At 51.7% G+C, this 16,329-nt stretch overlaps 1 protein-coding gene across 1 annotated transcript in view; it reads right to left on the bottom strand.

The window, feature by feature from the left end:
- Positions 1–16,329, bottom strand: part of NCOR2 (nuclear receptor corepressor 2) — a 480,522-nt gene that overhangs the window by 93,788 nt on the left and 370,405 nt on the right. Inside the window, 6 exon segments of the mRNA XM_060250121.1 lie at positions 3,678–3,828; positions 7,553–7,656; positions 8,116–8,220; positions 8,793–8,898; positions 10,878–11,014; positions 14,200–14,364. Of these exon segments, the coding sequence (XP_060106104.1) occupies positions 3,678–3,828; positions 7,553–7,656; positions 8,116–8,220; positions 8,793–8,898; positions 10,878–11,014; positions 14,200–14,364 (768 nt within the window).

Genomic DNA, 16,329 nt, shown 5'->3' with positions numbered 1-16,329 from the left:
GACAGAGAGATAGACAGAGATAGATTACAGATATATGAGAGACAGAGAGTAGATAAAGATAGATAATTGATAGACGGACAGACAGACTCATTCTGTTTCTGGCAGCTCTGCAGAGGCTCAGGAAGCACAAGGCCTGGGAAGACACCTGGGACTGGCCCCCACATGGTGACTTGTGATGTTCCTGCCTGGGTTTCTTTCTTATGGAAAAGGTGAAAAGGGGAGTGAGTGGTGGGGAGACACCCCTACTCCTGGGAACATGCAGGAAAACATCCACATGGATTCAAACCTTTCAAAAAAACCCCCAAAAGGTTCATGCACGCTAACCTCATCGGAGGTGTTTCTCCAGCCAGGGAACCAAGTTGGTTTGGGCAAAAATAATTATAGAAGGCTCAACTTAGATTACCACTGAAGTCGGGCTTTTTAGCCAAAATGTGCTTGGTTCTTGAATCTGAATGCATTCCGTACCTTTTAACCTGTATTTATATATTCTTACATTTATCCTAATGTTAGGTATAGGTACTTACATACAGAACCTCACGTGGTTTTTATTACGGTTTTAATAATTTCCTATGCATAATTAAAATACAGTGCATTTTTATATCAGCACTGCGCGTCTAACTATATTTCATTATTGTTTTCGCCCTAACTTCCTTGGTTACCTTTCCAGTATTGGATTGGTTCCCCCCACCCACCCCTTTTCAGTCTTGTCTGTTTCTCTAGTCCAATCTAGCACCTCCCACCTGTTGATTCACCATGTGGGGAAGGAGGGCAGGCAAGAGTGTACTAGCTTGGCCTCTGTCTCTGTACAACTGTCTTGCCACCTGCAGAACGTGACCCCGCAGGCGAAGTGGCTGCATGCACTGTGCCTGCACATGGGCAAGGAAGGGTGTGTTTGTGTGTGTGGTTTCCTGCACTGGGCTTCTGTCGACAGGTAGGCAAATGGGTTATCTACTGGTTTGTCATGGCACTCCCCAGCACGGCTATTATGTAACCGAGAAACCTTCTGGCCTCTACTTCTGAGCAGACTCTACTTCTAAATAACCTATGATGAATAATATAAATGTGCACAAAGGCACTTCGATATTCCAAAGCTTCTACCTTAAAACAGTCTGCCGTACAAAACCCAAGAGGGCACGCAGGAACTTGGACATAACCTCTTTTCCCAGACCGTCCGCACTAAAATGAACTCAAACGGTCCGCGGAAAAATAAAATCAAAGTGCACACAGCCACATTTAAAGTGCACACACGAGGCCCTTTTCAAAGGTTAAGAGCCTCCTCGACTCATAAGCCAAAATCACGAGAAAACGGTCTGTAATAAGAGAAGCCATGTTGCATCAGGCCAACAGCCCATCAAGTCCAACACTCTGTGTCACACAGTGGCAAAAAATTTTATATACACACATACACTGTGGCTAATAGCCACTGATGGACCTGTGCTCCATATTTTTATCTAAACCCTTCTTGAAGGTGGCTATACTTGTGGCCGCCACCACCTCCTGTGGCAGTGAATTCCACATGTTAATCACCCTTTGGGTGAAGAAGTACTTCCTTTTATCCGTTTTAACCTGTCTGCTCAGCAATTTCATCGAATGCCCACGAGTTCTTGTATTGTGAGAAAGGGAGAAAAGGACTTCTTTCTCTACTTTCTCCATCCCATGCATTATCTTGTAAACCTCTATCATGTCACCCTGCAGTCGACGTTTCTCCAAGCTAAAGAGTCCCAAGCGTTTCAACCTTTCTTCATAGGGAATGTGTTCCAGCCCTTTAATCATTCTAGTTGCCCTTTTCTGGACTTTCTCCAATGCTATAATATCCTTTTTGAGGTGCGGCGACCAGAACTGCACACAGTACTCCCAGTGAGGCCGCACCATCGATTTATACAGGGGCATTATGATACTGGCTGATTTGTTTTCAATTCCCATCCTAATAATTCCCAGCATGGCGTTGGCCTTTTTTATTGCAGACGCACACTGTCTTGACCTTTTCCGTGAGTTATCTACCACGACCCCGAGATCTCTCTCTTGGTCAGTCTCTGCCAGTTCACACCCCATCAGCTTGTATTTGTAGCTGGGATTCTTGGCCCCAATGTGCATTACTTTGCACTTGGCCACATTGAACCGCATCTGCCACCTTGACACCCACGTTGAAAGGTAATGAATCCTTCCATCCGTGTTGCCCACAGGCACGTTGAGAAACAAATCATCCCACTTCACAGCCTTGCACGTTCGGTCCACTATAGTTCCAGTGAGGTGTTAGGATAAAGAATAAGTTCATCCACATAAAGCCAGCCCGCGTTAGCCGGCGTCAAACGTTTCGTTGCCTTTTTCAAGACTGATGGCTTTTAAGTGGAACCCCAAAATCCTGTCTCTTCCTCACAAGGCTCCAGCTCATCCTTTGTAAAGACCGAGTGGGTTCTCCTGTACTGGGCTTCTGTGACAGGTATGCAAATGGCTTATATCTACTGGTTTGTTATGGCACTCCCTGACGCGACTATGATGTAACCGAGGCCTGGTCTACCCATGCAGTAGACTGAGGTAGTATCAGGCAGTGGAATAGAGCGTGCTGTTTTGGAAGGTACCATTTTTGGAGGGGAGAAACACCCACTCCAGAGCAAGTTTGGTGTAGTGGTTAAGTGTGAGGACTCTTATCTGGGAGAACCGGGTTTGATTCCCCACTCCTCCACTTGCAGCTGCTGGAATGGCCTTAGGTTAGCCCATAGCTCTGGCAGAGGTTGTCCTCGAAAGGGCAGCTGCTGTGAGAGCTCTCAGCCCCACCCACCTCACAGGGTGTCCTGAGAGCCAGTTTGGCGTAATGGTGAAGTGCCCGGACTCTTATCTGCGAGAACCGGGTTTGATTCCCCACTCCTCCACTTGCAGCTGCTGGAATGGCCTTGGGTCAGCCATAGCTCTGGCAGAGGTTGTCCTTCAAAGGGCAGTTGCTGGGAGAGCCCTCTCAGCCCCAACCACCTCACAGGGTGTCTGTCCTGAGAGCCAGTTTGGTGTAGTGGTTAAGTGTGCGGACTCTTATCTGGGAGAATTGGGTTTGATTCCCCACTCCTCCACTTGCAGCTGTTGGAAAGGCCTTGGGTCAGCCATAGCTATTGCAGGAGTTGTCCTTAAAAGGACAGCTGCTGGGAGAGCTCTCTCAGCCCCACCCACCTCACAGGGTGTCCTGAGAGCCAGTTTGGTGTAATGGTGAAGTGCCCGGACTCTTATCTGGGAGAACTGGGTTTGATTCCCCACTCCTCCACTTGCAGCTGCTGGAATGGCCTTGGGTCAGCCACAGCTCTCACAGAGCTGTCCCTGAAAGGGCAGCTTCTGGGAGAGCTCTCTCAGCCCCACCTACCTCACAGGGTGTCTGTTGTCCGGGTGGGGGGGAAGGTAAAGGAGATTGTGACCGCTCTGAGATTCAGAGTATAGGGCGGGATATAAATCCAATATCGTCTACCTTCTTCACTCCTTGCACTCTTCCTTTTCTACACCCGGGGCCCCTCTTTCTGCAAGGGCTGCATTTAAAAACACGACCGGCAGTCTGAAGCGGTACGGTCTGTTCTACCACCTGATCCTGCCGGCGTGCGCAGGCCAGGCCAGATGCTCTGACAGGAGAACGCAGCCTGCAGCACCTGCATGCAGCGGGAGAGCACGTGAGGGCAAAGTGGAGCGGAACTGCAACTCACCATCGTAAGTCAGGACGTGTCCCTTCTTCCCTTCGTAGATGACGTGGCCCTTCGGCAAAGCCTCCTCTCTCGCCTTCTCCGCTCGACCGGGGCTGTCTTCTCCGATTATCCTGGTGATTGTTCCTTTGTACAGCACTTCGGCTGGGGTGCCCTTGGAAAGAGACCCGAGATCCGCATTTAACAGCTTTGCGAGCAATTAAAGGCAGAAGAAAAAGTGCGCACACACACACACACGTGCACGTTCGGAGAGGAGAACACTTTGTTCCAAAAGGCTGAACAAAAGAAGAGCAGCCAAGCGAATGCTGTCCTGGAACTCAGCTTCTAGATAACCCACTGCCGGGGGAGGGTGGGGGGGAGGGAAGCACCTTCATTATTGATGAGGACGATGACCATGAACCGAGTTGAGACGGGGGCAGGAAATGCATGTCTCGTGTACGGTTAAGGCGAGAGCTGCGGTGAAATGACGGGCACCGCAGAAGGAGGAGACGAGAGCCCGGCTCTGTGATTACCAGCCAGCTCAGGCCTTGCACGGGGTGGGGGTGGGGAGGCAAAGCTGAAATGGATGCAACGCATAGCTTGGGACTGGACTGGAGCATCTGAAGGACTGTGAACTGAGGTCACAGGAAGAGGCCTTCCTGACCGTCCCATCAATCAAAGCAGCTCAGTTGCTGGGCGCACGAGAGAGGGCCTTTTCGGTGGCAGCCCCATGATAATGGAGCAACCTCTCCAGGGAGGTGTGCCTGGCCTCTCAATCTCTAGGAGGAGGCTGAAGACTGCATCTGACTTAATTTCGTTCTTTAGAAAAATTATTGGCACTCCGAATTGAGATTTTTATACTGTGGCCTTTTATGCCTTTTTATGATTGTTCTTCTGAGTTACGTTGCAAGCCGCCGTGAGGGCATGCGAGGTATAAAAAAAGTCAGCCAATAAATGTTTTAAACAGGAGAAACACACATGCAGCTTCCTTCCTAGGCCTGTCAACTCCTTTTCTTCGTGCTGCTCTTCAGACCTGAACTCTCCAAGGCCTGGACTTCCAGCCGCATCTCTCTTTACTGCAGAAAGAGATCCCCCCCAAATCCCTCCCACATTCCCAGTGAATAAAAGCTGCAGGTGTTTCCTGATGTTTCAAAAGGCAGCCTTTAAGCAGCGGTTCTTGGGATCAGGACATCTGGAAGGGACCAAGCAAACGCCTCTTAAAGCAGCATCCGAAGCTGACTTCTAATGGGGCAGATTGCTGGTTCCTCAAGCGCAGAGCCCATTTCCTCTGGCAGCGGCTTGCCAAGGCACCCGAGATCCTTTCAACCCAAAATGCTGTGTGGGGACGAGGCCCAAATAGCATCTGCGAAGCTCGAGATAGTCAGGGTCCAACGTGTGGAGAGGGGCATCATGGCCCGGTTGCTAACAGGCCACGGACCGGGGGTTGGGGACCCCTGCCTTACAGGGGGTTGGGGACCCCTGCCTTACAGATCCCTCCCTTGGCAGCTGGAGGGGTAGACAGGAGAGGCTTGGCAGTCATCCCTAGCTGAGCAGAACTGCCAGCATCTCAGGCGAAGGGTGGAGGCTCAGGGGAAGAGCATCCGCTCGGCAAGCAGAAGGTCCCAGGTTCGATCCCTGGCCTCTCCAGTTAAAAGGACCAGGCAGGAGGGGATGGGAAAGACCTCAGCCCGGGGGGCCTGGAGAGCTGCTGCCAGTCTGAGTACGCCGGCATGACTCTGATGGACTAAGTGTCTGATTTGGCATAAGGCAGCTTCATGTGTATTGTGTGTGTGTGTGTGTATGCAGAGCTGGGAGGTTGCCAAATGTACTAAACCCAGTCCAGCTTTGCACATAACAGTGCATGGAAAGCCAACACCAGACATCCACTGGAGGGTTTGGGGGGAAGTCAACCTGATACCCACCAAAGGTTTTTTTTCCCCCCCCTGCAAAGACAGGGTGTCTCTATGTAGCTCTAAGGTCCTCCTTGGCCTTACAATTTCTGTCTTCAGTCATCCACCTGGAAAGTGACTGAGTTTCATAGAATCCTAGAGTTGGAAGGGGCCTCCAGGGTCATCTAGTCCAGCCCCACCCCCGCACAATGCAGGAAACTCACAAACCCCTCCCCCTAAATTCACAGGATCCTCATTGCTGTCAGATGGCCATCTAGCCCCTGTTTCAAAACCTCCGAGGAAGGAGAGCCCACCACCTCCCGAGGAAGCCTGTTCCACTGAGGAACCGCTCTTACTGTCAGGAAGTTCTTCCTCATGTTGAGTTTACAAACAGGAAGCAAATAATGAGAATTCAAAACTGAACGCAAGTCGAAATGTTTGGGAGGAGGCCAGGTGTAAATGGTTTTGTAAGTTAACAAAGGCTTTAAAAGCTTTCAAGAGCCTTTTAACGTTAACTGCGGTGGTTTAAAAGCACTTTAACTGCAGCGGTTTAAATTTACTCATCCCCCTCCCCAACCCCCCCCCCCCCAAAAGCAGTTAACTAGAGGAAACCAAATGTCAAGCCCAAAGAAACCGAGATATTATTTTTCTTCCATATCGAGTGCAATCTGAGACCTCCCAGAGCTGAGCCCTCTAGTGGCGGCTGAGCTGCAGTCGCCCTTCCTCGATAAGAAAGCCCAAAGGGAGGGGGAGAGGAATCCGGAGTGTTTATAAGCGGCTTTGGAGATCTGAACCCCAGCCAGAGAAAAATCCCTAAGGGAAACGGATTCGCTTTGCTTGGTTTCCAGATAAAGCAATAACTCAACGGCACAAAGCTATCACCCACTTGGCAGGAATTCTGTCGCTGGAGAGGACTGATGGGAATCCAAGCGCTCAGTGCGTGTTTGGGAGAGTGGGAGGGGGGGAGGCTTGAGGAAGGAACCGGGGGCCAGAGGCAGAATGCTCGCGAGGAGATGTACCGGAGAGACCCAACACATTTGACAGCCCGCATTCTTTCGGCATTTCCCCTTACGGGGCAGAAAGAAAGGGGCAGAATGGAAGAGGACAAGAATGTTTTTTAAAAAAAAAAAATCGCCCAGCGTTTGCTCACGTTAGCAGCAGACTGAAAAATACAAGGTTAAAAAGAGAGAGAGAGAGAGAGAGACAGCTCACTTCCTGCCTCTGTTACAGAAAGAAACTTGAATGGCAAACGGGGGGGCAGCCTTTCCTTTCCACACAGCACCACGTTGGAAAACCCCGGCTGCGACAGCTTCGAGGGTAGAAAGTTTTCAAAAGCGATGCAGAAGTGGAAATGGAGAGCCCATCCTGCCTTGGCCCTCGAGCGCATTGCAAACGACAATGCGCAGTCGACGCTCGGTGCTGACCTGGCCTGCCGGACCCCACAAACTCTGCAAGGACGAGGAGCGCGTTCCGGCATGCCCCCCTCTGTGGCCGTGCACTGCTGCGGGGTGACCACGGCTGGATTAAACCCTGCGGAGGCCCCTAGGCGGTCAAAATCTCGGGGGGCCCCTTGCAAATTATCTCAGAGTTGGGGCACCTGCCGTGCCACACGCGGCCCCTGCTGCAGCCTGCGGGCCCCTTCTCAAAAGCCCCTGTGACAAAGCTGCAGGGGAGACGCAGAGGGAGGCAAACTTGGCGATGATGCCGGCAGCAGCCGCACCAGGCAAGTCGGGCAAAGAGTAGCTCAGTTGCTTGCAGCACGTGCGGGCTGGCAGGCTGCGAGCAGGGGGGAAACTAGGCGGGGGGGAGCCGGCCCCTAAAGGCGTGGGGGTCCATAGGCCAGCGCCTACTTGGCCTAATTGTTAATCGGCCCTGAGGGTGACCTTAGGTCTTCCAGGGAAGCCGGTCAGCAGTCAGAGGTGGCCTCTTTGTCGAGGAACCCTGGAGGAGCTCCGGAACTCCCCAAGAACGCAGCTTTCGAAAAGGACAAAAAGCGGAGAAGGGACATACGTGCGTGATGGAGCCTCGATAGGTGATGGGAGATTCGGGCGGCGGCCTCGTGCTGGGGATGCCTTTTGTGATGCTTCCTCCCGACAACGAGCCCAAGGACGCTCCTGCAAAACGTAACAAAGTCAGAAGGACCGCAGGCCTAAAGAGGAGTCTCATCGGTTCAAACGAGAGGTTGGCTGGAGAGGGTGCGCTCTCTTCAGGCTCTCTAGCGACTGCCTGTTTCTGGGGCACGCCTAATCTGGGAGGTCAGACGTGTTATTTTCGCTTCCTCGGGAGGCGAGACCAGCGATGCGCTTTGGCTCGCGGGCCTTGCTGCGGGTCAGGAACGTATCAGGGCCAGCCGCAGAAGAAGCCGAGCGGATGCTCAGGACGAGAAGGCCGTTTTTCCTTTTTAAGAGGCATCGGCGTGAGGAGTTCGCATTTGAAGCGGTTCGATTCAGGGTCCTGGCACGACCCCGGGGGAGGACGTGAAAGAGTGGCCCTCAGTCTGCTGCTTGAGCCGCGACGTTTTCAGCTCATGTCGGGAGGAACCCCTTGCAAGCTGCGCAGCGCAAAGGTCTTACCTCTGAGGACTGAGCTCTCCTGCGACGTCTGCACGACCAGATTTTCAGGCTGACTGGCCTGGCTCCTCGGAGAGAGCTGCTCCTGCTTTACACCCGAGAAAGGCCCTGGAAGACATGATGCATCACCATGCAACGCTGCTAAAGCGCTGCACCCAGGGGCAGTGGGGGGATGTGCTCTGTATTGTCGGCAAGGCTCCCTCGAAGCTGTGGAGCCTTGGGAGCTAAGCTTCTACTTACTGAGTGACTGGCACTAAAGTTATGAGCAATTGCATCGGGTAGTTTGCTCCGGGGCCCCTTTCCCCTGAGCTAAGACAAAAATGTGTGAGCCGGAGGCTAAAAAAACTGTGAGCTAGCTCACACTAACTCAGCTTAGAAAGAACACTGTTCATGAGCTACTGGTGTTAAAGTTATGAGCTACTGCTGTGGGGCCCTTTTCCTTGAGCTAAGACAAAAATGGGTGAGCTAGAGGGTAAAAAACTGAGCTAGAGCTCACACTAACTCAGCTCAGAGGGTACACTGATTGTCGGCCAGTCCCTCCTTTGCTCTCCCTCGTGACATTCTGTCCTCCGACTCGCATAACCCCACGATCTAGTCCTCCCGCCAACCGTCGCTTGTAAGTTCAAAGGTGTGGCACCGTCCATTGTTACAAGAACGGCGAGTGTGTTTTTTTGTCTTACCGAACTTCTTGGGGTCCATCGTCAAAGGCAGGCCCATGGCGACAGAGCCAATGGGGACTTTTGCATGCTCGGAGCTGAACGGAGTGTGCAGCTGGAGAGGCACTCCCTAAAAGGCAGAGCAAAGGGATTTGGTTATGGATGCTGGTACCAAAGCACGGCAAAAGTTCCAGTGCCGCGGTTGGTTATGCCTTCTGTAATAAGGAACTGCTGCTTCAATTTAATATGGCGATAGTGTGCTATTTACTATGAGGAAGCGAGACAAACCTGGCCTAAAAAGGTATAGATAGTCCCCTGTGCAAGCGCCAGTCGTTTCCGACTCTAGGGTGACGTCGCATCATGACGTTTTCACGGCAGACTTTTTACAAGGTGGTTTGCCATTACCTTCCCCTACACTTTCCTCCCCAGCAAGCTGGGGACTCATTTCACCAACCTTGGAAGGATGGAAGGCTGAGTCAACCTTGGGCCAGCTACCTGAACCCAGCTTCTGCTGGGATCGAACTCAGGTCGTGAGCAGAGAGTTCGGACTGCAGTACTGCAGTTTTACCACTCCGTTCCAGGGGGCTCTTTTCCAAACCTGGCCTAGAGGGCTTATCATAGACAACAGGCAAGGCGGGGTCATGAGGACAGGGCTTGAGAAAGGAACAGGAAACCTACAGCATTGAAAAGGACGAGGTCTTCAAGGGACCCTGGTTCCCAGTGCATGATGATCGGTAATGCCCATTTGTAACCGAATGGGATTGTCGGAGTAGTAACCGAGAGCAGGCAAACTGGGCACTGCGCTCCAGAGAAGCAAGAGTACAGGGTCTCTCCATCTCCCTCCCAAATGGGAGTTTTCAACAGGGAATGAGAAGCGTGAACTGCATGTTAACTCTTTGTCTTATCTATCTGTATTGAGACTATGGTCTGTTGTGTGGGCATGCTGATAGGGAACACAGAATCCAGCTCCTTAGACGAGGAACGGGGTGGGGTGGGGGAGGGAAATGGATAGACACAAACAGGAAGATAGATATCTCGGTCCTTCCTTTTTGTTACGCTTCTGTTTGTGGTCTCCTCTTCTCGAATCCTACCGTCCTCAGCTGCTCAAAGGTCTCTGGCTCCACTGGTGGACCTCCTGATGGCACCTGGTTTTTTTTGGCCACTGTGTGTTGGACTGGATGAGCCACTGGTCTGATCTGACATGGCTTCTCTTATGTCACGAACCCACCCATCTTTCCTTGTTACCTATATGCAGGGAACTCCATCCTGGAAAAAAAACCCACCTTCTCCCTTCAAATCCCTCTTCAAAGCCCACATTTCTCATATGGCTTATCCTCGTATCTCTGTTCCTGCTGTACCTGAGTTTTGACCAGGGCTTTTTTTTTTGTAGCAGGAACTCCTTTGCATATTTGGCCATACTCCCCCGATGTAGCCAATCCTCCTGGAGCTTACAGTAGTCCCTGTAAGAAGAGCCCTTTAAGCCCTTGGAGGATTGGCTACATCTGCAGTGTGTGTCCTAATCAGGGCGCTTTTTTTTTTTTTTGCCTATTAGGCCACACAACCCTGTTGTAGCCAATCCTCCAAGGGCTTAAAGGGCTCTTCTTACAGGGCCTACTGTAAGCTCCAGGAGGATTGGCTACATCAGGGGCGTGTGGCCTAATAGGCAAAGGAGTTCCTGCTACAAAAGAAGCCCTGATTAGGCCACGTCTCCCTGATGCAGCCAATCCTCCAGGGGCTTACAGGGCTCTTCTTACAGGGCCTACTGTAAACTCCAGGATGATTGGCTACCTCGGGGTGTGTGGCCTAATACACAAAGGAGTTCCTGCTACCCAAAAAACCCTGGTTCTGACGAATTGAGCCTTTTCACACCTGCATCTCTCTCCCCCTCCTTCTGTTGCTTCCTCTGTGTTGGCTGCTTGATTTTGTAAGCTCCTTGGGGGCAGGGATCTGTTGTTCCATATGGGATTCGGTAAAAGCGCTACGTGCGCAGATGCCGACCAACCAGTGGACAGTTTTAACCCGCTCTCCCCTGTGATCTGCAGGAAAGAGCATTCTCTCAAAATCAGCTTTTTCAACCAACCCTCTGCACCCTGAAGTCTGCACTTGTACCTGGGAAATGGAGCCAAGGGGTCGCTCAAGAACAGAGGGGTGTTTGGTGGAAATGAGAGGGGGAGGGTTGGAGATGGCCGACAATCTTTGGAGTCCGGGCCGAGAGCTTTCTTGCACGTTCAAGGGGACGGGGTGACCTGTGTACAGAAAAGCAAGAGTTGTTATACATTTTGATTTGTAAGCGGCGCGCGCCCAATTGAAGCTTAGAAGGAATTATACTGAAAACTGAAGTGAAGAGGCTAAGGCGTTCCATTCTAAGAATCTGCATCTGGAATTTAGATTTGAAGAAGACTGCAGATTTATACCCTGCCCTTCATTCTGAATCAGAGACTCAGAGCGGCTTATAATCTCCTATATCTTCTCCCCCCACAACAGACACCCTGTGAGGTGGGTGGGGCTGAGAAGGTTCTCACAGCAGCTGCCCTTTCAAGGACAACTCCTACGAGAGCTATGGCTGACCCAAGGCCATGCTAGCAGGTGCAAGTGGAGGAGTGGGGAATCAAACCCGGTTCTCCCAGATAAGAGTCCGCACACTTAACCACTACAACAAACTGGCTCTCTCTGAATTCGAATTGCAGCTTATGAGAATATTGTTCCATTTCTTAATCAGTTTCTGAGTCATAACCTGAAACTGGCTCCTATATTGATTTTCAGCTGCTATTGAGAACTGTCATGTGATGTTTGTGAGTGATTCGGTCTTTGGAGCATTATTGTGCGACGTGATGATTATGTAATGCATTTGATATTTTGGACGGGCTGATACAGCTTTGCAAAGTTGATCATATGACCATTCTATGTAGATTATACAGTGATTCTTGTTAATACTGTATTTGCAGCGGTTTTTGTATCTGTTAGGTACATATAGGAGATAGGCTTGTTGTCTGGAATTGTCCTGTGGGGGTTACTAAAACTTTGTTGAAAGCGGGAATAAACACCATCCCCAATAGACCAGAAGCCACGTGTGGTAATCCAGCAGGGTCTCCATAAATCTTTTGGGATTTCACCCTTGGAGATCGAATACCAGGCTGGGATGGGCAAACGCACTTGGCAAGCAAGGAACGTACAAGCACAGGCAGCTGTCTTACATCAAGCCAGACCACGGGTTTGTCAAGATCAGCATTGTCTCATTGTAAGAAGACAGAAGAAGATACTGGATTTATACCTCGCCCTTCACTCTGAATCTCAGAGTGTCAGAGCGGGTCACAATCTCCTTTCCCTTCCTCTCCCAACAGACATCCTGTGAGGCGAGTGGGGCTGAGGGAGCTCTCACAGCAGCTGCCCTTTCAAGGACAACTTCTGCGAGAGCTATGGCTGACCCAAGGCCATTCCAGCAGCTGCAAGTGGAGGAGTGGGGAATCAAACCCTGTGAGGTGGGTGGGGCTGAGACAGCTCTGACAGAAGCTGCCCTTTCAAGGACAACTCCTACGAAAGCTATGGCTGACCCAAGGCCATTCCAGCAGCTGCAAGTGGAGGAGTGGGGAATCAAACCCTGTGAGGTGGGTGGGGCTGAGAGAGCTCTGACAGAACTGCCCTTTCAAGACAACTCCTGAGAGAGCTATGGCTGACCCAAGGCCATTCCAGCAGCTGCAAGTGGAGGAGTGGGGAATCAAACCCTGTGAGGTGGGTGGGGCTGAGACAGCTCTGACAGAAGCTGCCCTTTCAAGGACAACTCCTACGAAAGCTATGGCTGACCCAAGGCCATTCCAGCAGCTGCAAGTGGAGGAGTGGGGAATCAAACCCTGTGAGGTGGGTGGGGCTGAGACAGCTCTGACAGAACTGCCCTTTCAAGACAACTCCTGAGAGAGCTATGGCTGACCCAAGGCCATTCCAGCAGCTGCAAGTGGAGGAGTGGGGAATCAAACCCTGTGAGGTGGGTGGGGCTGAGACAGCTCTGACAGAAGCTGCCCTTTCAAGGACAACTCCTACGAAAGCTATGGCTGACCCAAGGCCATTCCAGCAGCTGCAAGTGGAGGAGTGGGGAATCAAACCCTGTGAGGTGGGTGGGGCTGAGACAGCTCTGACAGAACTGCCCTTTCAAGACAACTCCTGAGAGAGCTATGGCTGACCCAAGGCCATTCCAGCAGCTGCAAGTGGAGGAGTGGGGAATCAAACCCTGTGAGGTGGGTGGGGCTGAGACAGCTCTGACAGAAGCTGCCCTTTCAAGGACAACTCCTACGAAAGCTATGGCTGACCCAAGGCCATTCCAGCAGCTGCAAGTGGAGGAGTGGGGAATCAAACCCTGTGAGGTGGGTGGGGCTGAGAGAGCTCTGACAGAACTGCCCTTTCAAGACAACTCCTGAGAGAGCTATGGCTGACCCAAGGCCATTCCAGCAGCTGCAAGTGGAGGTGCTGGGGAACATGTTCGTTTCCCTAAACGAGCGAAGAGATGTTGTGCATCAGAACAGAAGGCACTGAACTAGGCAGGACAGTGGTCCAACTTATCAAGCAGCGGCTGGCTATATCCACATGGCTAATATTCAGTTTAGAGGTGGAGCGTCACCAGTGGGTTCTGCCCTGGCACAAGCCGCCCACCTTAACATCAAATTTTGGTCCCAAAGTCCTTTCTGCCACTCATAGAATCATAGAGTTGGAAGGGACCTTCAGGGTCATCTAGTCCAACCCCCTCTGTATAATGCAGGAAACCCACAAATACCTGCCCCAAATTCACAAGTGGGTTCTCTTCACCCTCCCTTGCTCAGCATCCTGTCTGGAGTGGCTCAGCAAAAGCCACCCAATGGAAGTTCATGGCTGTGACCTGGGCTTTTTTTGTGGCAGGAGCTCCTTTGAATATTAGGCCACACTCCCCTGATGTAGCCAATCCTCCTGGAGCTGACAGTAGGCCGTGTAAGAAGAATCCTGTAAGCTCTTGGAGGACTGGCTACATAAGAAGACATTGAAGAAGAAGACATTGGATTTATATTCCGCCCTCCACTCCGAAGAGTCTCAGTGCGGCTCACAATCTCCTTTATCTCCCTCCCCCACAACAGACACCCTGTGAGGTGGGTGGGGCTGGAGAGGGCTCTCACAGCAGCTGCCCTTTCAAGGACAACCTCTGCCAGAGCTCTGGCTGACCCAAGGCCATTCCAGCAGCTGCAAGCGGAGGAGTGGGGAATCAAACCCGGTTCTCCCAGATAAGAGTCCGCGCACTTCACCACTACACCAAACTGGCTCTCTTAAGAGGGGTGTGGCCTAATATGCAAAGGAGCTCCTGCTACCGAAAAAGCCCTGGCTGTGACGCTATCGGCCCTCTTGCACGAAGTTGCAGGAGCGACAGCACAGGAGGCTAGCGAGTATACATGCCGGCTGAATGACCTCGGCTCACCTGGGGGGTTATACTGAAATACGTGGGGCTCAGTATGCGGAGAGGTTCTGATCACGTCCCGCGTCGGCCCTTGGTAGGGGTGCACCGGCGGCCAGCAGGTGGTGACGGCAGGCTCTCCGCTCAGCTTCTGTCCCTCCGGGAGGGATGTGAAATGCATCGGCTTCTCTGCAAAGGGAAACAAACAAGCAAACCGGCTTTCATTAGGAAGGCAACCCGGAGAGGGGGCAGTATTCGGCTTACTCGCACTTTCCTCTTGAAAGCCAGCGGTAGAGAAGGCATTTATATTCGTATACAGGCGTAATATAAGACCCTCGTGGCTCAGAGTGTTAAAGCTGCAGTACTGCGGTCCTAAGCTCTGCTCAAGACCTGAGTTTGATCCCAGGGGAAGCTGGGTTCAGGTAGCCGGCTCCAGGTTGACTCGGCCTTCCATGGTCAGTAAAATGAGTACCCAGCTTGCTGGGGGGAAAGCGTAGAGGACTGAGGGAAGGCAATGGCAAACCATGCCGTAAAAAGGTCTGCTGTGAAAACGTGAAAGCAACGTCACCCCAGAGTCGGAAACGACCGGTGCTTGCACAGGGGAACTACCTTTACAGGTTTAAATCCCCAATCGCTCCCACTCATTGGCCTCGGGCAAGTCATCAAGTTGGTTCACAAATGCACGTTCGCGGCTTGGTGATTCTGGGATCAAGTGACAACTTCCTTGTGGGAGTGACGCATCTCCAACAGAAAGGATGTGTTATCGTATCTTTGGAAATGCAACCATTTACGGTAGGCTGTGGCTCAGCGTCAGCGCGTCCGATTTGCATGCAGGACGCCCCTCCCCAGTTACAAAAGGGTTATGTAGTAGATGAAAGATCTCTGTATCTGCAGACCTTGGAGTGCTGCTGCCAGTCGCAGTAGACAAGACCTTACGTATAAATACACACACCTTCCTCATCTCTCCAGTTTACATCATTCCCCCCCCCCCCTTCCTACATTTTATCCTCATCCTGCAAGGTAGATAATCTGTGTGCGCGACAGACACAAGGTCAACCCAGTGAGTTTCCATGGCAGAATGACGATTCGAACCTGGGTCTCCCAGTTCCCACCCCATCTCATTAGCCACTACACCACATGAGCTTGGCCCTTGACAGACCAGTGGTCTGACCTGGCAGAAAGCAGACTCGTGCGTTCACACATCCAACCGCCGGTTATAAAGTGCAGAGGATTGAAGCAAGAAAGGACGGCTTCCTCACTAAGGCCAAAATACAGAGGAGAACGTCGCGATACGTGGCTTTGCCAGGCACAGTTCTCTTTGCGGGAAATCCTCCAGTGTGCCACATGCGGTGTGGTATTGTCAGAAGGCAGGATGGAAAATCCTCTCTTGCTCTGGTCACAGTCCTTGAAACCGGTTTGGTGTAGTGGTTGGGTGCGCAGATGCTTATCTGGAAGAACTGGGTTTTCAGCTGCTGGAGTGACCTTGGGTCAGCCGCAATTCTCCCAGAGCTGTTCTCGAAAGAGCTCTCTCAGCCCCCCCTACCTCACTGAATTAGCGTGCGCTAGCTCACCGTTTTTTAGCCTCCGGTTCACACTTTTTTTGTCTTAGCTCAGGAGAAAAAGGCCCCGGAGCAGACCAATTTATGCAGCAGCTCACAGCTTTAATGCCAGCGGCTCACAAAGTAGAATTTATGCTCACAAGACCCCACCGTTTAGGAGGAGTATTGCTCACAGGCAATGCTCCCTCTAAGCTGTGGAGTCTTGTGAGCAAAAATTCTTCGTTGTGAGTTGCTGGCACTGTGGGCTACGGCATGAGTGGGTTTGCTCTGGGTCATCCTTCCTGAGTCGAGGCAAAAATGCGTCAGCCAGAGGCTAAAAAACTGAAAAGCTGACTCACACTAAATCAGCTTAGAGGGAAGACTGCCCACAGGGTATCTGTTGCGGGGAGGGGAAGGGAAAGAAGATCATAAGCTGCTCTGAGACTCCCTCTTCTTTTTCTTCAAAGAAGGGGTCAGGCAAGAACTCTTGCCTGCCCCAACAACTGCGCAGTAAAGCCCACTTTATGCCACTGAGAACCTGGAGACTGAATCAGCATGCCAGCCAGGGGTGGAATTCTAGCAGGAACATAAGAACATAAGAGAAGCCATGTTGGAT

This window comes from Heteronotia binoei, chromosome 11, assembly GCF_032191835.1.
Source record: "Heteronotia binoei isolate CCM8104 ecotype False Entrance Well chromosome 11, APGP_CSIRO_Hbin_v1, whole genome shotgun sequence".
NCBI classification, from domain to species: domain Eukaryota; kingdom Metazoa; phylum Chordata; class Lepidosauria; order Squamata; family Gekkonidae; genus Heteronotia; species Heteronotia binoei.
Note: the sequence above shows the minus strand (reverse complement) of the source record. Positions and strands in the feature narration are given on the sequence as shown.